The sequence below is a fragment of the Prinia subflava genome, chromosome 2, assembly GCF_021018805.1.
Source record: "Prinia subflava isolate CZ2003 ecotype Zambia chromosome 2, Cam_Psub_1.2, whole genome shotgun sequence".
NCBI classification, from domain to species: domain Eukaryota; kingdom Metazoa; phylum Chordata; class Aves; order Passeriformes; family Cisticolidae; genus Prinia; species Prinia subflava.
Genome location: NC_086248.1, coordinates 92,913,364 through 92,939,599, shown reverse-complemented (window position 1 = coordinate 92,939,599; position 26,236 = coordinate 92,913,364). Strand labels below are relative to the sequence as shown.

Here is a 26,236-nt window from a genome sequence, read left to right as displayed (position 1 = left end):
TGTCCACTCCCATTCCCCTTGGAATTAGCTACAGGCTGGCAAACTGAAGTAGCCTTTATTATATTAAGTACACAATGGCTGTGCTAGTAATGTTTAACCCAAAGTGAGCAATGAAGGTGAGAGACTTCAGCTCTAGGCTGACTCAGCTGTGGTGGTGTCTTTGCTGCCCTGCACTGCTCTGGTATGCAAGAATGCTTCATAAATCTTAACTTTGAATTTTTTGTCTTTTATTATTTAGGGGTGCAGATTGCAAACTTCTCTTTTTGTTCACTTTCCATATGCTTTCCCAACCAAACCACCTAATAGAAGGCTTATGAAATGCATGTTTTTATCTGCTGTCCTGGAACAGCTTTCCTCAGTGAATCTATAGCTAAAACATTTTTAAAATGTTTGATTTCCCTCAAATTATAGATGTACTTTTGCAATCCAAGCAAACAAGGAGCAGTCTCAGTTAGCATAGTGGTATAATAACAGGATTTAATTTAATTTCAGATGGAGGAGCCTCAAATCCCTGACAGAATGTGGGCCAATTGCTCCTCTCCGTTGGCTGGGCAGGGAGCCTGACCACAGTTTTGCTGCATGGCTGAGCCATGAATCTGCGGCTGGTGGAGTTATTAGAGCCTTCTAGTGGAGCTTCCTCCAGGGTGTCCTCCTCCTCTGCCTTGACACTGGAATTAGCCACCCCAGTCCATGCCTGGGGACAGATGTCCCAGTTCATGCTTCACCATGAAAGGACGTGTCAGGGGACTCTTTCAGTGGATGTCACTTGTCACTGTCAGTCCAGGGGTAAAGGGGAAGCAGGTACCAATCACAGGTTTCTGCCTTAATCTTCTTCAGATTATCTTGGCAATTCCAGTGACAGTGTTGGGGGAAAATTGTGGAGACAGCTCTTGAGAATTCTGCGTTGTCCAAGGCAGACACTAAGCAATGTTTCCTTTCTTGCTTACACCTTATTCCAATGGCAAATCAAACCCCACAGCAATGTTTCTTTTGAAAGCCTAGCTCATAATATTTGATACTACAGTAACTGCATGGGCAATGTATTTTGTTGATGCTTACCTAAGTGATTCTTCCTGTCATTTGTCTGTAGTTGTGTGGACGTTGTGGTTGAAATCATGGCTTCACTACAGCTGGTGACATCCTTGGCTTCTGTACAGCTAGGATGTCACTATAAGATTTGACATTGGTGTGAGTCTCGTGTAGCCTCTTAACACTGTGTTTGTTTTAAAAATAGCTTTATTTTTATGGCAGATGTGAATTTTACTTTCCTTGTTAGACTAGAATACGTAACTCGTGTGTATGTAGCATGGACCCAAATAGCTTCTTTTGAGATTAGAAGTCTTAAAGACCAAATTCATCAAACACTTGCTCACCTGCACAGTTGATAAAGCAGCTTATGTCAAGCTTCTATGAAAGCATGCATGTTTTCAGAGATAGGATTTTCTCACTGCAAAGGAGTGGAAAGAAGCTGATTTGTCTCTTGGACCGAGCAAGTGTGAAACTTGGGACTGAGGCACAGGGCTCAGGCTGAGAAGCTTTATGCTTTTCAACCTACCTCTCTCAATCAAATTTCAAAATCCCCTCAAGTTTTAATCTTCATTAGGCTGTGGGAAAGCCAAATCTGAACATTTTAAATGAGATTACATTTTTCTTATACCTCAACACAAACAGTAACATTTGCAAGCATAGTTAAGGCAGCACAGTTCCTGTTCTGTGGGTGGTGTTGCAGTGGTTCTCCCTTCTGGTGGGACTGGGAAGGTGACCTATGCTCTAAAACAAGGCCAGAACAGCTTCTTTGCCAAGAGGTTCAGAGGTAAGGGCAGATGTGGCGTGCTGGCTATAGCTAGGCACTGTTAGGGGTTTGCTGCCCACAGACTTTGACTGCTCTTCACTGTCTGCCTTGCAGAGCTTGCAGTCTCTGGGACTGGCTGGTGGGATTGTGTACCAATTCTTTCTATCCCAGTTTATCTCAAGCAATTATTTCTTAAATCCATGGCATTGTAAGTGGATGCCTTCCAGTTTCAGGGGGTGAGCAGGCATGCAGCTGAAGGGTGCAGTCACCTCTGAACCTGTTTCAGCTGCAGCCAGGTTGCTGTGTCTGCTCACAGCCTGAAGAAGCCCATTTGTTGGGTGTTGAGATTCTTAATTTGGATCATCCAGGTGTACTCAGGGGTTGGGAGCATGAGGCTGAGCAGACACATGGACTGTGCTGGAAGTTGTGTTTGCTTGGTTTTTGTCTCTTAGTCATCCTTACACATGAAAAATGCCAATCAAAAAACCTTTCATATGGGCCACAGCTTAAGGTAAATCAGCAGACCAAAGTGTATAGCTAAAAATCATTTTCTTCAATCAAAATGGTGACAGTGGAGTAAAACAATAGAAGCAATATGGAAAAGCCCCTTTTTGCAGATGCCCCTCTTCTATGTGGTCTGGGGAGTGCAGACTAGAATCTTTTATTTTCCCTTTTATCCATTTGGAAGCACTGCACAGGTAGAGATCATATTGATCTGTTGTGGTGATGTGGAGCTTCTGAAGCTGGGTACAGACCTGCTGTTCAACAGCCTGACCTGTTTGGGGTGACTTTTTCCTTCCTTCCTTTCCACAATCTTTTTTTCTTTTTTTCCTGTAGGAAATGTGCCAGCATATAGATATTATAATTTGTGCTCATTTGTGCCTTTTTTTAATGGTGTTTTTTTTTTTTTTTTTTTTTTGTAGATACCAGTATTACCTACAAGTGAAGAAGGATGTTCTTGATGGGCGATTGATATCGACATTCGAGCAGGGAATTCGACTGGCTGGTCTGGCAGTGCAAGGTAGGACGACGTGACCCCGTAGCCTTTGTCCAGGAATGCCTCTTTTGGTTTGTCCTCTGTCTTGGCTGGGCACTGAAGCCTTGTGTGACCCCCACTCACAGCAGCTGGGTTTACAATTGATTCCCAAGTGCATGGGTGGACTGCTGTGGATGAAACACTCACAGCCTCAGGGAGGGAACGAGGGACCACAGTGCTCAACTTTCCTATTTCTAAAATTCATGCAAGCGAATCTCAACAAAACTCCAGTTCTTCCAGCCCTGACCACAGAGTACTTTGCAGTAATGAATTTGCTTCACGTTCTCTGGTTTGAAATGCAAATTACATCAAAGAGCATGGCAGCAGCTTTAATTTTGCCTTTAATTAAAAACTCATTTTGCTGTATAGTGCTATATGAGGTATGAAAGAACACATGACCGTAATTGTTCTGTGAGTTATAAGTTAATAATAAACTACTTCTTACAACATGATTTTTATTCTGAGACTCCTAAGGACATCAATAAAAGTAGGATCATATCATGTATATGTGTAGAGGAAGAAGCCCTGTTATTTGGATAAATATAAAGTATGTTTCAGTCTATCCACAACTAACTATGAGAACTTGAGGCAGAGTTTCAGCAATGATGTTCTCTGCATGCTCTCTGAGGAGTGGGAAGGGGGAAGCATATACATAAATAGCAAACATGAGGATCTGATTCTTGACAGTTAAAGGTTCAATGGAGAAAAATGCTTATATGGTCTTTTTTTAGGGCAGTAGAATTGCTGGGTTTGTATCTTATATCTCTGTTAAAATTTGAAAGGAAAATGTTTCTTGTCAAATCTTGAAATGTTTGTCTAATAAATGTGTGTAAGATTCCATAATGAATCTTTCAATTTAGGTAAACGAAGATTTTTGCAGTGTGTAAGTTAGGTTTGAATATATACTGAATGTTTCACATTGTTTTGGGAGCTTTTTCCTAATTTTGAGAGCGAGTCAGTCCTACTATTCCTGATGTTCTATTAGTTCCTTTGTCCTTTGCATGTGATGCAAGCAAAGTTATTTGAAATACTTATTTCTTTTAAACTTGCTGACTCTATTTCATGCCCATTTTGATTTCTTTCTGTTTATGTTCAAACATAACTCTGAGGTAGAAAGAAAATGAAACTGCATTTTTGGCATCCTGCAATAGGTGAAATTGTCTAGAAGCTTTGAAAGAATGTTTAGATAAAATGATTTATGGTGGGGATTTCCAGCTCCTATAATATGAGAATCTTGTAGATGGCGTTTGATCTTGTTCAATTAATATAAAATAAAAACCTCCTGGCAAGATACTCTTTTGATATAAGCTGTTGTATATTTAACAGATAGATAAATATAGGCGTTGTTTGGGGTTTTTTTAATGTAGTTTGGCCTTTAGGTAGCATTTCCAGAACTCCCCAGACTCAAGGACATTTAGACAAGGATCCTCAGCCTGACATATGAGTGAATGTGAGCATGAAGATGAGTATCTTTTGGAGGGATGTAGAAGTTGCAGAAAAGTGAGTAGAAAGGTGTGGGCCAGCCAGTTAAACCAACACAGTGCCTGCACTGCTAGGTTGGCTGCAGAAGGAAGGATAAACCTTCCTCCATGCTGGCTATTTACAGTTTTTAATAAAATTGGCTACTGGTTTTGAAACTTTATAGACTGTAAAATGAATCTTGTGTTCAACTGTGTAGAATTGTAGCAGAGTTAGGTTAAATTTTCTTCTTTTTGCCTGGTCAGGGTTGGAAATGGTGGAGAAGCAAAAGTGTGCACAATTTTTTAAAGAGGCTGAGCAATCCCAGCATTTTTTAATGGGGGCATGAATTCAAGAAGGCTACAGAAAAACAAACTCTGGCACTCCTGATGGTTAAGCATTGCAAATGGTCATTATATTAGGGATCAAAAGAAAGAAATTACTTGTTGGCTGTTACTTGATCTCTGGTAATAACACTATTATTTTCAGACCTTCATGTTAAAAGCTAAAGTACAAGCAAAAGTCTTTGTGCTGGGCTGTGGCTTCAGAGAGAACTCGCCCACTTGAAATTAAGCATCTGTGCAAAGGTTGAGCGTGGCCTTAGCCTGTTGGAAAGTGCCAAAATGAGTAATTGTGTTGTTTTTTTCCAGCGGATTTTGGAGACTATAATCAGTTTGAATCTCATGACTTCCTCCGAGAATATGTCTTGTTTCCTATGGTGAGTTCCTTATCCCTCTCTTTTGTGGTCTTCTGTGAATAATTCCTCCATGACTCAGAGATGGCTTTGTTGATAAGAGAGCAAAAACACCAGCACTGGACTAGCGGAAGCAAAATTTGCTCCCCAAAACTTGATTGCAGCTGAATGATTCTATGCTGTGGAATGTCACCCCATTTTCACTTCCTGTTGAGCCTCCACTGGGAATAGGTGCCCACAAAAAAAACCAGAAGTCTTTGGATCAAAAAAGAATTTGCAGCTGTTTTAAAAGGTGTATATTAGCAGTGCTGTGGTATTAGCAAGATGGCATACCAAGGGGATATAAGGGCTGCTGCTGCAGTAAATGTTGTGCCACAGGACAAACCATGCAGACATTCCTGAAGAGAATGTGGATTTACATCAACTGACTATTGCACTGAAGTGAAGCCAGGTCTTCTCAAAATGTTCTCCAGGGAACATTTGCTGTAAATTTGGTTCACATTTGGAAACTAGGAAATAACTTGAATGCTTAGGGGAAGGAGCTTGGATCACTAATGATGTTGGAAATTTGGTGACAAATGCCAAGCACTTGCAGTCTGTGTCATTGAGACTCTCTGAGAAGATGAGTTAGAGAAGAAAAAAACCCAAACAAATGCCTGTTGAAGCTAAGGCTGGCTTTGTCTTATATGAACAAGTCCATCAGCATGAGTATTTAGTGTAAGCTTCATAAATATAAAAGATCATGGAATTCTTTCTAACTGGAAAAAATAGTTGGAAGCAGGGTGGGGTAGCTATGCCCTGAGTGTAGCTGGTTGGAAGTTTAGGCATCTGGTTTTCCTCTGCAATTAGTGGAGTGGTAGAGGGAGAATGATTCATCTTACTGTAATTTGAAGGCTTGAGAAGCATTTCATCCCACTTACCCATGCTCTTTGTACAGGAACTGCAGTAGACAGTTCATCGTAAATCCAAAAAGATGACATCTGCATGGTGTCTTGAAGTGAAAGGGTGATTTTGAACTAGATAGTTCAATAGGATCTGAAAAAATCAGAAGGAAGAAGAGACATATACAGAGATCTGAATATGCTTTGCATAGAATATACATGTTAAATGTGGCTTCAGTATTAACCTTTCACTAATGAACTTCTGTTATCTTCTCTATGGAGCAGAATTTTTTTGCTTAGCCATCTTATCTATTGATAAGTAATTGATGATCTTGTGTATAGTTGATGGCTTATGAAATCATGTGTGATAGCCTAAATGGGAAAGAAGATGGCTAAAAATAGATATGGAGAAAAATGTTGTTGTCAGGATGTCACTTTGTAAATTAACTTCTGCAAAGATCTTTCAATACAAAATAAATCATAGAGTGGTTTGGGTTGGAAGGGATCTTAAGGATGATCTAGTTTCAAGCCCCCTGCCATGAGGAGGGACACCTCCCACTAGATCAGATTGCTTAATGCTCCATCCCACCTGGCCTTGAACACTTCCAGGGATAAACTGGTACTATTTTTCTATTCAGAAAAAAATTAGGGAAGGTTTTAGGTCTCTAGATGAGCTTCCAGGTTAATTTCTCTGCAGTTCAGCAATTTACTCTTTGGGCCCATCTCTAAGACGGGTCAGCTCACTTTTTGTGTCAGCTGCCTCCATGGTGGTGTGGTCAGCTCTCTTCTGTTTTGCATGTTTACCATTGCTCTGTGGTATTTTGCCTTTTCATCCATGCAACTATTGCTGAATTTAAGAAGATCAGCAGAATATCTGCTTCCTACATCTTCAGAAGCCTGCTCTTAAATCAACTGTTTCTCTAGACATTTCTTTAACTACTTCTCTATGCTCTTCTGGGAAAGGTGGATAACCTAACAGCAAATACTTTGCTGCAACTTCAGTAACAGTGGCTAAGTGCTGTAGATCCAAATGAGTCCCTAAGCAAACTAGAGGATTTGAGTGAATTTGGGGCATGGAAAAAGCCTCCTCCGAGAACATTGCTATAAATTCATTAGTGAAGTGAGCTTGTGGATGAGGGAGGGGCAGCTGTGTTGGTGCTGTTTGATCTTGTGAGGCTACAATGTGTGTTAAATGGCATTTCTTGAGCAGTGAAAAGAAAAAAGTTATGTACACAGTACACCCCACAGGTGTGTGGCTGTGCATAGGCATGTACCATGCCATTTTTCATTAGCACGCTACCACTTTCACATTTTTTTGTGGCAGAAGCAAATATCAGAGGGGAGGGCCCCATTGAGCAAGAAGCAGTGTATTTAAGTACATATTTAAGTACATTACATGCAGCCTTAAGGCTTTCTTAAATAAAAGTAAGAACTTTGAGGTTTTGCAAGAATGTTTTTCAGCTTCCTTTTTTTGGCCTTGTATTTATGAGTAGACTTCCTTTATTAACTTGCTTCCAATTATTTCAGAATTGTTTCTACCACATATTATTAAATTTGGAGAGTATAAAAATTTCTGCTCAGAAACATGTTGCAAGCATAAAGCAAGTTTTAATGCATATTTAAAGAAGTAGCAAAACTTTAAATCCCTTAAACATGAAGAAGGGAGTACCTGTATGTTGCAGGTCAAAAAGTATTCATGAATTCATTTTCCATGGTCTGTGTTTTATTTTGGACTATTTTTAAAAAATATGTATTATTTTGTAGATTTCTAAATTTTTTGAGGACTTGTTCAGTACTTATCCGGGAAAAGGTCCTTTATCTGTGTTCTATATTCTGTTCTCTATTTTGGAATAATAAGGACCTTACCCCTATTTTTAACAATATCTCTTTACCCTCTCAAAAGAAGATATAAAAAAATTTGGAGTTTTGTGTTCTTCTCACACATTTTCAGTATCCCTTGCTTTGAATTTTCAATGCTGCCAGTGATAGCATCTCTGTAACTACAAGTCTTGAAACATCTGCTGTCATAATTTCTGTCTGCCATTTTATCCTCTCTCTCTTTGGCTGATTAGTTTTTGATGCTACTTCATGTTCTTACAGGATTGGACCCAGGATGAAGCTGTCCTGGAGGAGCTGACTCAAAAGGTTGCTCAGGAACACCGAACTCACAGGTGAGCCTGACATGATAAAGTTTGTGCTATTTTTTTTTAAATATTTGTCATCGTTCTAGTACTTCCCTGCCTCCCCATGCATTCCTGGCAGTGTTTAACTAGCTTATCTTCATGTTGCTATTATGCTTTGTGTCACTGGATTTTTAATTAGTCTATCACAGAAGATTATCTGTCTTTTGTAAACACAAAATGGCTGAGGAACTTAATCCCAAATAAACGAGCATTCACACCCTTAGGTTTAATGAGCATGTGTAATACTACTTGTGCTATGCAGTAGACTCCTTTCTCTTTTTGATTTCATTTAAATCCTGATGGTGAAAGACCCTGTGACTTGATCAGTGGCGATTCAAGGGCCTCTTTCAAGAGGAGGGGGATACAAATGCTCTCAGTGTAATGGAAATGAAAATAACAGGAATTGGGTTTGAAGTCTCAAGGAGAAGACACAGTATAGTGTTACTAGTTAATGAGCTAGGAGTGTGTGCATTAGTGCCTCAGTGAAAAAACCTTCTTTGTGAGCAGGAGTCTTTCATGTTGTCCAGGTGTTTCAGTGGTGGAAGTGTTCAAACCTCTAGAGTGCTGTTATGGGAAAAATGGCAGTGCCCACAGTCATATGCAATTGGAATATTATGTGAAGGATGCTGCATTCCCCATTACATGAGAGCAAGTGGTTGTAAAAGCACAAATACCAGTCTCTGAGTCTAAGGCCGGTCTCGGTTTTGAGTTTCAATGCAAACCTGGGCCTTTGATGCAACCAAAGGAATAGCTTCCAAGCTGGCCATGATCAGGCCTGGTTCTGTTCTCTCCCTGCCATGGGCTGCTTGTGTGATCTTGGTTAACTCACAGGCTTGAAAGGAAAGATTTCCCACCTGCTGTGCTCTATAGTGCTATTTCTGCAACACAAAGAGCAAATACTTCCCCTCACTTCAGCAGGTAGATCGTATTCCACCTCCTTTCTCCCAGGTATTTGTCTGGTTCCTATATTTCTGTTTGTAAGCTGTGGTAAGGAGGAGCAAAGAGGAGAAAAATTAATAGTGGCCTTCTCTTGGAGCAACCTGCAATCTATCCTGACCTGCTTTTGAGAATTGAAATCTGTTTGAATTCCTGAGCTGTGACAGGAGCGTGTGTAGACACGTGTGTAAAAGTTTTCAGCTGGTTTGTTCTTTCTTATGAAAGAGAATCTGTTCAACTTTGGGATTTAGTGCCTGTGTTTTTGAACAGCCAACTTGAAAATGTAGGTCTTTCCTTTTAAGTCATTTTAAGAAGCTTCAGTGGCGTTGTATAATATTCAGGCAGATTAGCACCCCTATGGTTCAAGTTTTCCACCCCAAGCTATCCACAACCTTATGGTTTAATAAAGCCTGGAAAAGATTTGACGTGTGTGGAAGAAGCTGAGTAATGTGATCAGTTCTGTTTGTTCCTCCTATCATTTGAACTCTGCTTTATACCTTAGCTTAGTGACATTTAGTAAAATTTCCCCCCTTGCTGATAATGATCCTAATGTTGAAAGTTAGCTTCGTGTTGTGCATTTCTAGGCAGCATTTCCAAAGTGTCTTCTCAAGTGGTTTGTGAAACTCACTTTTTTTTTTGCTACTATTTTTGTGTGTATGTGTAAAATTGAACTATCTGCTGCCTTTTGTTACTCTAATTGCAGTGGCATTACAGCAGCAGAGGCCGAGCTGATGTACATCAATGAAGTGGAACGTCTGGATGGGTTTGGACAGGAAATTTTCCCTGTGAAGGTGTGTTAGTGTATATTACAAAGAAACCTCTGAATCAAACGCTGCAGAACTCTGCAGCAACCTTTGGTCTGCGTGCAAGTCATGTTTGTCCAAAAGAGACAGGACTTGTTTAACTGCTCCAGGGGGTGAAATGGCTGCTGGAAGTTTGAATGGACATTGCAGCAAGAGTGTTACTTAGGGCTATAGTGCTACTTCTCTTCCATGAAAATCCTTGTTACAGAAGAGGTTGCTATGTTCTAGGGTGTGCCTTCTTGGGAGCAAGAGATGCTCCTCGCTTTTCTTTCATCTGCTGTCTATGGGTGAGTGGCCAGGGCAAATGAATCTCAGCTCTGGTCATCTTTAACATGATAGCAAAATGAGGCCTTTTCACACTTTTCACGTTGCTACTTAAAAAGCAGTGACTTCACTTCTCCTTAGCTTCCTATATGTGCACACAGGTCCTCCACGCATTTTTAATAAGGGGCAATTTCAGGGATTGTTTTGCACTTGCAGTCATTTTCCCTTCACTGGAAGCCCCATTCTGCCATGGATGGTCTGGATGTGTCACCTTATGGAGCATGTGATAAAGTTGTGCTGAGAAATTGAAAACTGCTGTTCCCAACATGACCCATTTCTTTTTGCTAACCTCCCCAGCCACCCTAAGCGGCAGATTGTGAGTGGTTTTCCTTTTCCTAGTTAAAGACAACTTGGAATTTAAAAGCAAACACAGACGCACACCAAACAAAACAAGCTTCCTGCTGAAGTCAAAATTGATCCTTTTGGGCCAATCTCAGGATTGGCCTGGAGGGGAGGAGCTTGAATGGCAAAAAACTTTCAACTCGCCAAAAAAATTTGGGAATGTTTATTGCCAATGAATGAACTGAAAGCTTGCATCAAATTCATTTGGAATAATGCTGCACACTACTGCAAAAGATTTCTGTGTTGGAAGTGTCATTAGATCTTATTGCAGGTGGCAGTAAGGTAAGTGAGAACAGTGGACTGACTGCTTTGCACAACGGCAGGAAGGTGTTAGCCTGCATCAAGGAGCAGAGTGCTGGCCATGGAGACAAACAGAACTGCATTCAAAGGGGAAAATGAAAAGCTTCTCTTTTTTTTCCTGGTAGAAAATGTTACTAGAATTACATGTCTTTCTTTCCACGTGGGTATCTGTGTGTATACACGCACATATACAAATATATGCATTGATATGTATACAGATACATACATTTTCCCCAAGCATTCCCAATCTTTTTGCCTTGTAAAATCCCTCTGGCACAAGGCAGAAGAATGTGTTGTCCTCTAATCAGACTCAACTGCTGTTCAGTCAGCTTGTGGATGAATTGCCAGCCATGGTTTGTTTGCAAAAGGCCTAGCAGTCAGTAGTTAAACAGGTGCAGAGACTCCATCATTGCCTTCTGAGGATCAAGCACAGCAAGGCCAGCAGAACAGCTCTGATCTATTAAAATGCAGGGGCACCTGATGGTTTCTACAGTGTGTGCAGGCGTAGTGCAGTAACTTCTCTCACATCCTTTCCTCTAGCCGTGCTTTCTGACCACACTCGTTGTGCTAGCGTGATGCCTATTTACCACTTTAAAGTATGAAAGAATTACTTTATATGCAGCTGAGGGGGAGCTGTTCTTCCTTGTTGATAAATGTAAAAAACCCCTCTTTGTCAACAGTATTAAGCTTTTGTAGCCAAAAGAAAGGAAAAGGTTTTTTAAGAAAACTGATTGCAAAATGGATCAGGAGCATGTGGTTTTCAAACAGGAGCCTACAAGGAGACATGGGTAGGTGCAAAAGCAATAGGGACTTATTAGAGTCCACTGTTTTTGCATGGTTTTTATGTGGTGTGTGCAGTTGAATATTTAACCCAACAACTGAAAGCCAGTGAAGGATGTATCTGCAAAGAGATGGAAGCACTTTTTGGGGTGACATGTTGTGAACTTCTACGTGGAGTACTTAAAGGAGAAAGTGTGAGGAGTGGAGCTTTTGAGAGGGATTCCATCTCCAGGTGTGGTGTTCTGAAATCTCTACATGTTTTAACAGATGTCTGGAGAAATACCATGGCTGTGAAAGACAACTGTTGCTTTTGGTGTTCCTATGGGCTCTGGGGCTGTAGTCACAAAGACGGGATGTGGGATGTTATACAACAAATGCCAGTTTGTGATCTGCCTGCTCTTTGAGACAGGAGAACTTTGAGCTCATTTAGCCTTCTTCTCTTCTCACCAATCAGCACAATGATTCCACTTAAGTGCTAACTGCTCTGAAATAATGAAAATCAGACTCTAATCAAGCAGCCAAACATAGGTTAGTCCTGCATCCAGACTGAAAGGCTTCTCTTTGGTACTTCAGCACTCATTCCTATAAGCGTGTTGACCCGCTTCGTTATTACATTAAATTGATTATTCCCTCTCTCTGCAGGATAACCATGGAACTGACATACACCTTGGTATTTTCTTCATGGGTATCTTCATAAAAAACAGAATTGGAAGGACAACTGTGATTTATAGGTAAAAAACAAGTGTCTTTTGTATTTGAAGTGAGTTTCTTTCCAGAGCTCCATGTGTGGGATTTTTTCTTTACTTGCATATGTGACTGTAATAGTGCCAATCCTCTAAGGAGTTAACCTTGCCATTTCAGGATTGGTATCTTGGCCCAGATTAGATAAAGAATAATTTCTGATGTCTGTGAATGAGCTGGATGGCAAGAAAGTTGTAGTAGCCTGTCATGTATCTTGTTGTAGTTTACAAGACTTTGATCCCTTTTCTTCTCTTGTCTTTATGTCTTCTTCTTTCATGCTTCTGAATGCAAATCTGTTAAACCTCACAGCTGGCAACCTAAGACCTCAACACTTCTGAAAATCTGTTTGCCACATTTAAGTGCCCCACTAAAAAAAAGTTGAACTTTCTCATTCCGTGACTTTGAAAATCCTGGCTGTGTCACTTTATTGTTTCTTCTGCAGTTTATTTTGCTTAATAAGAATTACTTATCCATTAACTTTCTTCTGTATGAAAATGTTGCTAGAAATCTCCATGATTCCAGGGAGGATAGTTTCTTCCTTACAACTTTTTAGTGGGTATTTTTATTACTGTTACTGTTTACTTGAAGTGGATTTTTACTAATCCCTGTGATTAGAGTAGGAATTTTGTGCAGCCTAAAAGTTGAGGTTTTTGAGGTGCACTGATTTTCAGTCAGTAGCTAAGGCTTATATCAGACTTCAACTGGAATTCTGGGGGGAGGGTTGCCTTAAAAGAGCTTTCATTAGTCAGCTTAAAAAATGGTAGTGCTCCCTTTTCCCCACAGCTGATGTTTTGCATATTTAATTTAGAGAAGGAATTAGATAATCCTTTAATTGGGCCAGGTGACAAAAGCAAGAAGTTTCTTTACATGTAGAAATGAGAGTTGGTGCTGGGATTCTTACTGTTTGGAAATATGTACTGCAAGCATCCTGCCATGACATGAAGAGGAATGCATGCTGCAAACAGAACAAACAAGTCCTTTCCATCCCCGTGGATTGCATGCAATGTACGCAAATGTCTGTCAGCTATTTGTAAGAAGATTATAACTGAGATCTTGGGCAACCTGACAATTACTTGAAAAAAAAAAGATTGCAAACATAAAGCCAGAGTATTAACATGCTATGCATAGCCTACATAACCATGTTGTAAACTTAACCTTCTTTAGCAGGAATTGGCACTGAATGAAAGGTGGAAACAGCATTTGGGGAGGAATGGCACTTAAAACAAAATAATTCTATCACATGTGGCTAAAATCAATCAGTTCCAAAATGCCACAGTTCAGTAAAATGGTTATCATTAATGTGTTTTCAGTGTGTCTTCTATTGTGAGTCTTCAAATTTGTGTTTTTAGAGAGAGCTTTTAACTCTCCTGTTTTGGGTTAAGAGCTGAATATCCTTTCACTTTTAATCAGAACATGATTTCCTTATTTTCCTGAGCAGGTTTCTCCACCAAAAAGTTACTGAAAACCTTTCCCATGAAATGAGACTGATGTTGACTAAGGGATTCTTACTGTGTTTGTGAAATGTTTGAATGTATGTGTTGGCAAACTCCAATGCATTTTTTTTACTCTGCAGGTGGAATGACATTGGGAATATTGCTCATAACAAGTCTTCAATTGTTCTGGAGTTGATCAACAAAGAAGAGAATGTACTCTTTCACACAGTAAGAAAAAAGATCTGATCAGTGTTATCATGAAAGCTACTTACGTAAAAATAAACCTTTAAAATTCCACTTTCCCAAAGAGGCTCACTTGCATAACAACACTTCCTCACAGTTCATGTTGTACTTTATGCAGAAAGAGAAATTAATTTCATTTAGGTACTAATTTCTCTAGTTTCTTCCAAGTGTCCTGGAATATCCTATGCTGGGAAGCCTGCAAAAAAACTGAAGTGCATTTTGAATGGCATAAATACAGCAGCATAAGTAGAAACTGGGCATGAGCTGCCAAGTGTGCACATTGGAACTCAGAGGGCCATGGGGCTGTTCTGAGCTGTTTGAAATCACTCCACATCTCCCTGAACCAAGGCCAGTATAGACACTGGACCAGCAAGCTTGAGCCATTTTGTTGTTGCAGTACTCCCCTACTGTGCCTTAGCAGTGAAGTGGCAGTGTGTAAATGCACACCACTGGGTCTCAATAATCCTATGCCTTCAACGCTCTTGAGACCACTAGATGTGTTCTTGGGAGCCAAAGTCTGTACGTGGTAGACCTTACCAAGCACTCCTGCAACTAGATTTTTAAAAAACTTTTGTCACTTCTTGATAAGAATAACAAAACAAATGAATTTTTTTCCTATTTTTTCTCATTTTTAAAGGACGATCTTGAAAATGCCAAATATATTTCACGTCTGTTTGCATTGAGACACAAGTTTTACAAACAGAACAAAATCTGCACAGAGTAAGTACTCTTGCTTTACAGTTGTTTTCTGACACCTTGCTTTGGAATTGGTTTGAGTTTTGGCATGTCTGGTTTTGTTTGGTTTTGGGGATTTTTAAAATTTTTTTCTCCTAGTCATGTATGTGAGTTATTCTTTCCCCCTTTCTCTTTTTTTCCTGTTTTGTTTTAACCAACAACAAGAACAGACAGTTGAGAATGAAGTTTCATTCTGAGCCTTGTGAACTTTGATGCTCCCCAAGCACCCAGATCCTACAGGGAGTCTTGAACTGAAGGTCTTGGTGTCTGCTGTTGATAGCCCAGAGTATTCGTCTAAACTGGAGTGAAAGTTGACATATGTTAGCATGCCAAAATGTGAGCTGTAGCAGCAGATGCACTGCCCATCCAGCAGCTAAGGGCACTGGAAAGTGCAGGTTGTCATCTTCTAGTTTGGGCAGGATAATTTATCTGCCTCTTACGCGTGCTGAACGAGGGAGGACACCTGGGTGCGTTCATCTGTGTAGCTGTACTGCCACAACACAGCAGAGATTGTAAATCTAAACCTCAAGTCTGCTTTAGGCTCTGGTTTGAGCACTTTCGTAGAAACTGGCCTTGAGCTACTCCTCTCACACAGGTGGATTCCTTCTAATTGAAGGAGGAATTCATTAGGCTCTAGCTTTAATTCAAAAGTCTGTTTCTTAGCTGTTTCATTTACACCAGCACACATTTTCAGATTGAGATAAATTTGGCTTTCAAAACGCTAGAGTTCTGAGAAATTTTTGTGGTGTGCTGGGCATGTATAGCAGAGAACATAAAATTCTTGCAAAACTTACCATGAAGAAGTCTCATCTCTATCAACAACTTTAGTTAGAGCTGGACATCCCATCTGTTCAGCTGGCTAATGCCATCTGTTGGAAAATAAAGCCAAAATGATGAGGGGAAGATTGGAAGGTCTTCACGTGTGCACATGGTATATTAACATATGGTGAGATAGAGCATAGGAGAGTCCAGTGTGGGGAACTGCTCTGAGTGATCTTTTCACTTACAGAAAAGAGATGTTGGTTAGATTTTACATGTTGCTTACAGCTCCTGGGAGGTGAGTGGAAGACCAGAAAAGACATTTCATAGCAGCATATAATGGATTTCAATAGTCCAATACTAAATTCAGTTTTAATGGTTACAGAGGGATTGAATTCAAAGGGATTGTTTGAATTGTTTCCTGATTGTTTCCCCTGTGACAGTCAAGAAAGAAAACAAAACACCATAGTCTGTCACCTTGGGTTATTTCCCCTTTGAAGCTGTGTGTTGGGGTCAGCAGAGAGAATTTTCTGTTACCAGTCATGATCCAGATGGAGAAGCCATAGCTTTCCATTGTGTTCCTTTCTAAACACTGAACCATAAGTATGTGGGGCCTATGAACGTGTTGTATGTAGCAGTTTCATAGGCAACTTGCAAATACTTGGACTAATAAAGGTACAAAATGTGACAAAGTCAAAGATCAGAATGACAAGTTTGAATGTATTTTTGTCATTAGAACCGCTCTCCTTACCGCGGTCTCACACGGTACAAGCTTGTGTGCTAGAGCTACAGATATTGATGAGAGCATATGCCAATGTGTGTTTTCTAGCCAAATAATTTTCCTGCCCTCTGTGTTAAAATGATAGTTGTTTGTTTTCCTGTGTGCCTTTCCTCTAATCACACATAACATCATTCACCAGATCAGAAACTGTAAGAGGACAAATTCCACCTTTCCTCTCTTCACGTAAGCACTATATTTCTACCTCCTTCAACTTGTTTCTTTCCCTTCCTCGTATTTTTTTTCCTCCTACACTCCTTATTTGTTCCACTGCACCTGGCTACTGTAACGTTGTATGTGGCTCTGCTAGTATTGTCTAACCAGTTGGTTTCTTTCCTTTTCTTCCTGATCTGTGTGCATTGCTTTGGAGCGATTGCTATACGTTTCATAAGATTGTCCTTGTTTTAATGTCCCCATTAAATCACCTGAGACTGTACCTGTGTGCCATGTTCAGTTTTTTTTACTTATGAGACTTGTAAAATTCATTTCAAACCAGAATTTTTCTTTCTTGAGTTTTCAAGTGAGCCAGATAGGATAACGAACAAAAGGCACGTATAGTTTGGAATGGGAACATTTCCTGTGTGTAAAGGAGAATGTGAACTATTTTCATTTATTTGTATATCTGAAAATCTCAGTAATGAGCAATATGAACAGACTCTTCACATCTTGTTTTTCCCATTCATTCTTGACTGGGAATTGAGATATTGTGGTTTCTATCATTTCTCTTTTTCCTCCACAGACAATCAAATTCTCCTCCCCCTATCCGACGACGGCCAACCTGGAGTAGGTCATCTTTGGTACGTGCCACTGTGAGGTCTTTAAGACTATCTATACCATTTCTAATGGGATGAGGCATTGTGTAAGATGAACTGCTTTCAAACTTTCAAATAAGCCCATTAACTCACTTCTTGTTGGCAATATGACTGGAATGAGTTTCAAGGGTGTGACTGCCCAGATTGATTAACTGGATAATATCACCACTGAGTAGTAAAAATTACAGTCTTCAAGGTATTATATTTTTATTTGCCCTGCAGAAACTGAGCATCTTGTGTGCTGGATTGAGGTTATTTCAATATGTAAAGAAATAATCCCCTGGAAAGAATTTGAACTGTCTTGTGCTCTATGCCTCAAATCTAGTCATTACATAATGTCACATTTCACATTTCTTCAATCCTCATGTTTTTGTATAAAGACTACTTATAATTTACCAGCTTCTTGGGTTAAGACCCTATTTTATGTGTGAAGTTGCTGTTAATTTAAGTTAAACTATTAGAATCAGTCAGGACTGTGATTCAGAGTTTTTCTTAAATTGTTTTTCTTTCCATTTAACTAATCTCCAGAAACGCTGTCAGTCTGACAGAACTGGTGATTTTTTTCCTGAAATATTTACAAAAAACCCCCCCTAATCCAACATGTGTGCGTCTTCTTTTTTCTTCCATCCATTTTAAAGAAACTCTTTTTGGATGAAATTTTAACATCTAGTACGTCAGTATTTTTTAATCTTATTAAACAGATTCTGAATTCCTGTAGCAGTAGCCCTGCTGGTTCCTTAGACAGAGGGCAATATTATCTCTATGCAAGTTGCCAGTTTTCATGTGTGGTGTAGGTTATACCTGCTTTGTAGACCTCTGCAGAGTGAAAAGTCCATTACCCTATTGCTGCATGGCAGAAAGCTGATGTGGGCAAGTGTTTTCTTGACATTTCCCCACGGTGTGGTTACAGCTTGTGAAAACGTTCCAAAATTAAGCTTAAGCAGGTACTGATTTTAGGATAGCTCTATCCTTGCAGATTTCAACACAGGTTATTTTCCTGCATGTGCATATACAATCCATTAGATCTGAAAGCTGCACTCTCTGTTTCTCAGGCACTGGCAGGAAAGCTGCTGTAGCTGCCTCCAGATTCCTTTGTCCTTCCATTGTTAAGGTGATTCTAAGGTGTCATGATACAATGCAGAGGCTGTGTATTGCATTCTCTGTGGTATATTTACAGTATTTTTGGTATCTATGAGTTATGTCCCTGGAAATGACTATGAAAAACTGAAGATGAAAAAATGAACTGTGCTTTGCATTTTTATGCTTCAGCCTCTGTTATATCACGAGGGGGAAAAGTGAGCTCCTTTCTAAATTATATAAGGAAAATTGAAATCTGCTCTTTCAAAAGAAAAAACAAGTCCTGCTACCATTTTGTTTTAAACATAAGCATGCAACACGCTTTAAATCCCCAAAGTCTCAGAAGATCAAGAGAAAGAATGCGGGCTCATCAATTGAAAAGTGCACTGGGCTCCTGACTGCTCACAGTGAACTTTCAGCTGCCTTTTTCATAATTGTTCTGTAACTTGTTGGAACAGTTCTCTTTGGGAGGAAAAAAAAAAGCCCTCCTGACTGTTGTCTGAACTGCACATACCTTCATACACCTACCTATTCATTTGTCTTGTGTAGCAATAAATCAGTAGGCAGAAACAGGAAGTGAAGTGGAATCTTTGGGGTGAGGCTCTGCCACTTCACTAGGGATCATGTTCTTTACTTTCAGATCAAGACCATTTATATGGTTTTGGCATGGTTTCTGCTGTCTCTTTTTCCTGTCAGACCACCCAGTGATGTTGGTTTTCCAGAAAAACCCCCTCAGTGTAGGAGATCTTAATATAATGGTATGTTTAATTACCTGATTTTTTAAAAAATCCAAGTCATCATTAATTTGGATATTGTTGTTCTGCAGACCCCGGTTCTCTTTTTTCAAAGGAGGCAGATAGGCCTTAGAAATAAAAATTCCAAATTTCTTGCAGATACCTTTCATAGCATCTATCACAAAGAAAACTCTCTGCTCCACATGTGTACATTCTTAGTAGAAGTCACTTCTCTTTCCAGCATCTCGGTTAGTTCCAGCCTCAGCTTCTCTACTGAAATGGTCAACAACAGTCTCCTTGGCCCAGGTTGTTCAGTGAAATTAGGGTTTTATTCTTTTCAAAGTAATTCCTGTAGCAAACACACTTCTTGATGTTTTCCAGCTCTGGCTTAGCACTGGTATTTTGTATGCAAGAATTCATACTGAGCTCAGTATCTTTGATTCTCGTTCCTTCTCACCATTTACATGGAAAATGCAAATCTTACCCCTTCCCCACCCCCTCCTCTCTAGCAAGCTTGCGTGGTGCTCATTTGGTGCATGTGCACGCAAGGGCAGATTATGTGGGGGTTTTTGCCCTGGGCATCCACAGTATTCCTTAATAGTCTGAACTACGTGAATCAGCCTGGATGAAAAGCCCTTATTCTGCTGCCAGGGAAGACACATTCATGAGACAGGAGTGTCTTCATTGTCTTTCTGCTTACTTCATATATTGAAATATGTTTTCATAAACTTTGCTCAGTGACACTGACAGGACATTGCAGTGCAGGTGGCAAAGTAGAATAACAAAACATGTGGGTTTACCAAGGGACAAAGCTAGGGAATATGGTGTCAGCTCTGATTTATTTTCTGTGAATGATCCTGCTGATTAAATGCTGAATTGCCATCTCTGAGACTTGTGTTAAAAATCTTGTTTCAGTGCAGATTATTAGTGTAAACTCAAGTTCATTATCTAAGGAATTCAATGTTCATGTAATTTACAGAGTCCTTTAAAGTCCATATGTGGTCCTATTGCTTGTATAACAGTGTCCTAAATCCTTGAATTCGTTCCATGTCTGCTTTTGTCCCGATTAAGTGTCTGTTTTGTTTGGGTTTAATTCTTCATGGGCAAGGGCTTTTAATAAAAATGTGAAGAATTTTAAAAGAGCTGCAATTGTGGAGTCTTTTTCTGAGGTGGTTGAGCTTAAAGGAGTCTTAACTGGTCAGCTTTGGGCTCCATAACAACATTTAGCACGCAATTTACAAAATATTATAGTCTGTTCTATAAGGAACTGCCAAGATATGTCTGGCTGGGTAAGAAAGAGTTCCATTCAGTGGAAAGGGCACAGAACCATTTTTCCTGTTTCGGTTGCAAAAATTGTAGCAAATGAAGTTCTAATGCTTTTTTATCTCCTTGTGCTTTTATTTCAGCCAAGACAACATCCTTTTATACTGCCTCCTATGCATGTCCAGTGTGGAGAACACTACACTGAAACACATAATTCACAAGGTACTTAGAGCATATATTTTCCCTTTAATGTACTTCAATTTTATGTGTATGCAAAGAAGCTCCTAAGCCTTATGTCTAGATTTATAATGCCATCATGGTCAAACAGGAGCTGCTGCTGCAGGAAAACCAGCAGTTTTATAGTTAATGTTGCAGTAAGTCTCCTGTTTGAAGTCCAATTTCAGTTTTCAAATTTCCCTAAAATATCTGCATATGATTATATGGACCTTAAACTTTGTATTCCAGTTCAGTGAGCTGAAAAAATAATTTCTAAAGCGAGTATGATGGCTGTACTCAAAGGCAGTGCCAGCTGGGGCCAGGGAGAGAAACAGAGTGAGAGAAAAGGAGACAGCAAAAAGCTTTTACTGTTGGAGAAATCATAAAGTTCTGTCCATGAAACTGTATCTGCAGACAACCTTTTCTGCTGATTTTTCACCACCATCTGCCTGCATTGTTTGTTAGCCTTACAGACCAAGGAGGGTTAACTATTTTTACGCCCATGTTTGACAAATAAATTCTTTAAGAGGTTGTGCCAGGTTACTTTGATCAAGTCTGGGAATGGAGCCCAGCCCCTAAATGCTTGAGTCTCACACCCTCAACCACCCCACCTTTTGGAATACACGTAGCCAGGTCTGTTAGGCTGCTGTTCTTTGCAGTTCATGAGAGGTACAGTTGAAATGCTCTCACCAACAGAGGAACTCTGAATCGTACCTGTTAGTGTTTTGGCTTGTGGGGTCTGACTATTTTTAAGGTAGAATTTGATAAGTTTTAAAAGGAGCCGTTTAGTAGAGTTCCTTGCATACAGTAGACATAGTGGCTACTACTGTTCTACTGTGAAGGATATTTCCAGTTTTAGAAGAATTGTAAAATTCCCGTAGTTTTACAACAGACTTTTCTACATTTTCATAGAACTAGCTGACTTCAGAGTTTGGGAAGCTATTACTCTTTTCTTACAAGATTTTCAACAGGGATTGTCTTGCAGTAAAGCTGTGATCCAGGATATGCTCGTTACTGTCTTGATTTCCTCTCAGGTACACTTTGCTGAAGTATTTAACTCTATAGTGCATCTGTAGAGTGGATTGTTGTTTGGGGTTTTTTTCTCTTTTCTTTTCCCCCTGAGCTTTGATAACCCAGATGTGTCTTACTTCAGATCCTCCAAACTGTTGATTGGTCTGAAGTAGAATTGCCAATTTCACAGTCCTCTGCTACTGTGAATCTCAGACAGCCGTGTATCAACAGGAGATACAAGAGAATTTTTCAGGTTAACCATATGCTTGTAGCACCGGAGTTTTATGGTGTCAGCAGCAGTGAACCCTTTCACAGTGCTGAGGGAGGAGATACCCCTTTATTCTTCCTTGCCACCTCAGGCAAAAATACTTCCTCTCTTTCCCCTTTCATGTTTCCCGCAAGGATCTGAACTACTACCATATTTTGCTAAGTGTTGGGAAGGTTTATGTTGGTAGCTTTGCTTTAGTTCTACTTCAGTGGCTCAAGACCAAACATTCACTGCATTTGTGCACTAAGCTGTCTCTGTACTCGATGGTGCAGACTGCATTTGAAGTTTTGTTGATAGTGAATATATCCTTGTGGGTTAAAATTGTCAATATTTCTCTCTCTACTCTACACAGATAGCATTTTCCATGGAAATGAAGAAACTTTCTACTGCAGGTCTCAGACCAGTTTGGATAGGTGTCCAATGGACTTCAGCTACTTGAATGGTAATGGACCCAATGGGAGTGTGTGCAGTGCCCACAGCATGAACTCCCTCAATCGGTCACAGAACTTCATCCAGGCCTCTCCAATGTCCTCAAATCTGAGCATCCCGGGGAGTGACATCATGAGAGCAGACTACATCCCCAGCCACAGACACAGTGCAATCATCGTCCCGTCTTACAGACCAACTCCAGATTATGAAACGGTCATGAGGCAGATGAAGAGAGGGGTGATCCAGATGGATAGCCAAAGTCAGTCTTTGAGGAATCTCAATATTGGAAACACACACGCTTACAACCAGCCAGAAGACCTAGTTTACAGCCAGCCTGAGATTCGAGAGAGGCACCCTTACATGATCACCTACGGGCCCCAGGGGGGTGGTGGCTACAACAAGCCTGTGGCCCCGGCGGACCAAATGAACCCTAACAACGCTGCTCAGAATAAGACAGCAGCCAGCGCCATCTCCCACACGGTCAGTACCCCAGAACTGGCCAACATGCAGCTGCAGAGCAGCCAGAGCTACAACACCGCCACCCACGTGCTGAAGAACTATATCTTCAGGCCCCCGCCTCCGTACCCGCGCCCGCGCCCGGCCACCAGCACGCCCGACCTGGCCAGCCACCGGCACAAGTACGTCAGCGGCAGCAGCCCCGACCTGGTCACCCGCAAGGTGCAGCTCTCGGTGAAAACCTTCCAGGAGGACAGCTCTCCCGTGGTGCGCCAGTCGCTGCAGGAGGTCAGCGAGCCCCTCATGGCCGTGAAGCACCACGCGGCGGTGAACAAGCGCCACAGCCTGGAGGTCATCAGCAACATGGTGCGTGGCATAGAAGCCATGGCCCTAAAGACTTTGAACGCCCCTCTGCCGCGCAGGAACACGCTGCGGGAGCAGGTGCAGCCAGAGGAGTCGGTTCAGATGGGGCACGAAGTTCAGCAGGTGCCTCACTACCACCACAAAAAGACATTCTCTGATGCCACAATGCTGATACACAGCAGTGAAAGCGAAGAGGAAGAAGAAACACAAGAACCCGTGTCGCGGATAGCAGCCCTCCATGAGAACATGGAGTACAGTGCTCAGCTGCAAGCTGCCTTGGCTAGAATACCAAATAAACCTCCTCCGGAGTATCCTGGGCCCCGTAAAAGTGTCAGCAACGGAGCACTGAGGCAGGACCACATTGGCATTTCTGTGGCTGTAGCCAGGGCCAAGGCCATGAGGCCGGGGCCTTCCAAAGCCATCAGTGTCTCTCGAACTGATCAAGTGGCAATAAATGGGTCTTCACTGGGGCCCTCCATCTCGGAGCCCGACCTCACCAGTGTGAAGGAGCGGGTCAAGAAAGAACCGGTCAAGGAAAGGCCTGTGTCTGAAATGTTTTCTATCGAGGACAGCATTATAGAAAGAGAGATCATGATGAGGGTAAGTGCCTTCCTCTGTGGCCGTGGCTTCTTGGAAATTAGTAATCACACTGGTCAACTTCTATACCAGAAAACTGTTGGGTCAGTAAACTGCAGGGAACATGTGGGTGGGAAGCTGTGGATTTGCTTAGAGTTGAGAAATGTGATATTAAGTGCCACATACAATTTGGTTGTGTGGGCCATCGAGAGGGCTGATCCCATCCACTGCTTGGGCTTGTCTGTTGCCTCAGCTGTGGCTCTTTGGCTGCTGGCCAGACCTGTGTTTGACCCAGCTGAGGGTGCCACCACCCTGGCAGCAGTGCTGGCTGGAGGTGGGAGGCAGGGCGGGCAGCTGGGGATGAGGAGGCTGATGGCAAAGCCCCCCCGTGATGCCTGCTTCCCTTTAGGATTTGAGGGCAGGGCGAGTCTGGAATGTGTTTGTCGAGATGGGTGGGAGGTTGTGTTTCTGGCACTGGTGTTTTGTTCCTCCTTTGCAAGGGTGTCGGGTGAAGTATCGCGTAACATAATGGCAGCTCAGGATTTTTTTCAAATTATCTTTAATTCCCTTCCTGCCACTTTATGTAAGATAGTTGTCTGAATTCTAGGGCCCTGGTAGCCCTAGAATATGGATTGTCAGTTTTGGCCATAACTGAGGAACCGGATATCTAAATAGAGGAGCAGCAGATGTAGAGGCTGTGTGGTTGAGCATCTGGGTTGTTTATTTTGTTAAAAATGCACTCAAGTATGAGAAGTAGGGTTCTGTTAAACTTGCAATGAATTAAAAATAAGAGGTATTTAAAGGCAATGACAGAACTATGAGGAGTGCTTATCACTTAGTGACCTACATATTTACCTGGTGTTCTGCTTGAGCAGTCACAGAAACCCAAGTGTATGCTGTAGTTCTTGTTTTCAGCACTGAGGTCTGAAACAAAAACAATTCCTAAAACAAATTAATAAAGCATCTAAGTGGTCCAAAGCAGAAAAGAGTTTGTAGTGTACTAGATCAGTAACTTACTAGATTTTAATACTACTGTATCTTCAAAGAAATTTTCTAAATGTGTCCGTTGTTGTTCTTGTCCATTGGGCATCCTTATGCTGATGTAACTGTTAGTAATACAACCTGAGCTACTAAATTGCAACATGGAGACTGAGTTTAGTCTTTGACAACTCCTACACTTTAAGTGTAAAATAGATACTTGACTATAAAACATGATTTTACATTAATGAATAGACGACAAGCATGCATATGCTCTTTTGATCCTCTGAGGAAAAAAAAAATAGTGAAAAGCAGGAGCCTACAGGATTTTTAGATGGAAATGAAGGTGAGAAGAGATCTTAGATGTTTGAATATTCTTCTTTTGCAATAGCCATTCAGATCACTTTGGTCAAAAGGTCCTTTATTTGTTGTCGTTTTGAAAGCAAAGGGGTAGCCTTAGCATTAAGCTTTTAAGGTGGTTTCAGCCTAGATCAGGAGTCTTGACATGTGTGGACCTTCCTTTTGTCACAGGAATCAGGTGTTATATGAATGGTCATTTGATGACCTTGATCTGTTAAGCACAGACTTGCTTCTCTTTCACCTTTGAAGTAGTAAAAAAACATAAAGTTCCCAAACAAGGGAAAAATACTTGCATTTTCCTGCTTTCTCCAAGTATAAAAGGAAGCCACAGTGGGTTTGGATGTTTGTTTTTTTGCTTAGTGCTCTGGAGGAACCCAGTGGTGAGGAAAAAGCTCACAAGCTTTTGAAAAATCAAGGCATATACATATGTCTGAGGGCATTCAGGTTCAATCATGTGTTTCTAGGAGCTGAGCTTGGCCCATCTGGTGTCCACAGCTTCCATATGCGTGCTGAGAACCAGGCACCCCTTCTGCTTATCCCTCCTTCCAAATCCAGCAGAAAGAGCTGTTAAGGAAGTGGAATAAAATATTCCTAATTTGGGTACTCTGGAGATGCTCTGTCTTTTTTGATGCTTCAGCTCCCAGTGGCATAAGGAGGGGGCAGCAGGATGAATTCATTCTCTGGTTCTCCATGTCACACCATAATATGATTCATGAATATGATAAATAATATCCCTCTCTGGCTGCTATTGCATTCAGTTTCTGGGACATGTGAGCTCAGTTTTTAGTGCAGAATATATCATGGGTGCTGTTTGAATCACCATAAAAGCTGAGTGCATCAGAAGACTTCTCATTTTAAGCATTACCATCACAGAAGAGAAACAATGGCCTATGTTTTAGTGTTTGTTGTTATAGATTGAAATTATTGCTTTTCAAAAGCTGCCCCAGGTATCTTGGCTTTGGTAGTGCTACTTTAATGTAACAGGGTGATGCTTTGTGTGTCCTGCATTCAGAATAATGTCTGCAGGAAAATGCTTGAGATTGTATTTGTGTGTCTTTTGATGGCATGTAAACTGCATTACATGCTGGGATTGCTTCTTTGAAATTAAAATGCTGTGCTCATGTAGGAGCAGGCCTTTGAGGAATAACAGGAAGAATAGAGGTTGTATTTGAATTTACGATGCTAATGGTGATCATCTGCATTCCTTGGCCAGAGAGTTGCAGATTTTGGAGATTAAAAAAACATTCCAGCATTTTACTGGCATTATAAATAATCACACAGAGATGAAAACGTGCCTTTTCTTGCCAAAAGAATCTAGAAAAGCAGAGGATGGCAGGCCTGGAGGCCCAGAAGAGGCCCTTGATGTTGGCAGCACTGAACGGACTCTCAGTTGCTAGGGTTCCAGTGCCGGAGGACAGCCAGGATGAAGTCACCAAGGTGCCAATGGATGAGAGGGTAAGATGGAGCCTCACTAA

General features: G+C 41.0%; 1 protein-coding gene across 1 annotated transcript in view; it reads left to right on the top strand.

Moving 5' to 3' along the window:
• The window catches only part of PTPN14 (protein tyrosine phosphatase non-receptor type 14), a 108,620-nt gene that overhangs the window by 64,691 nt on the left and 17,693 nt on the right, over positions 1-26,236 (top strand). The window contains exons 4-14 of the mRNA XM_063391031.1: positions 2,716-2,813; positions 4,937-5,004; positions 7,962-8,032; positions 9,684-9,771; positions 12,172-12,260; positions 13,844-13,931; positions 14,584-14,666; positions 16,958-17,015; positions 20,248-20,326; positions 21,952-23,447; positions 26,073-26,216. Coding sequence (XP_063247101.1) covers positions 2,716-2,813; positions 4,937-5,004; positions 7,962-8,032; positions 9,684-9,771; positions 12,172-12,260; positions 13,844-13,931; positions 14,584-14,666; positions 16,958-17,015; positions 20,248-20,326; positions 21,952-23,447; positions 26,073-26,216 — 2,362 coding nt within the window. The remainder of the gene's footprint in view (positions 1-2,715; positions 2,814-4,936; positions 5,005-7,961; positions 8,033-9,683; positions 9,772-12,171; positions 12,261-13,843; positions 13,932-14,583; positions 14,667-16,957; positions 17,016-20,247; positions 20,327-21,951; positions 23,448-26,072; positions 26,217-26,236) is intronic.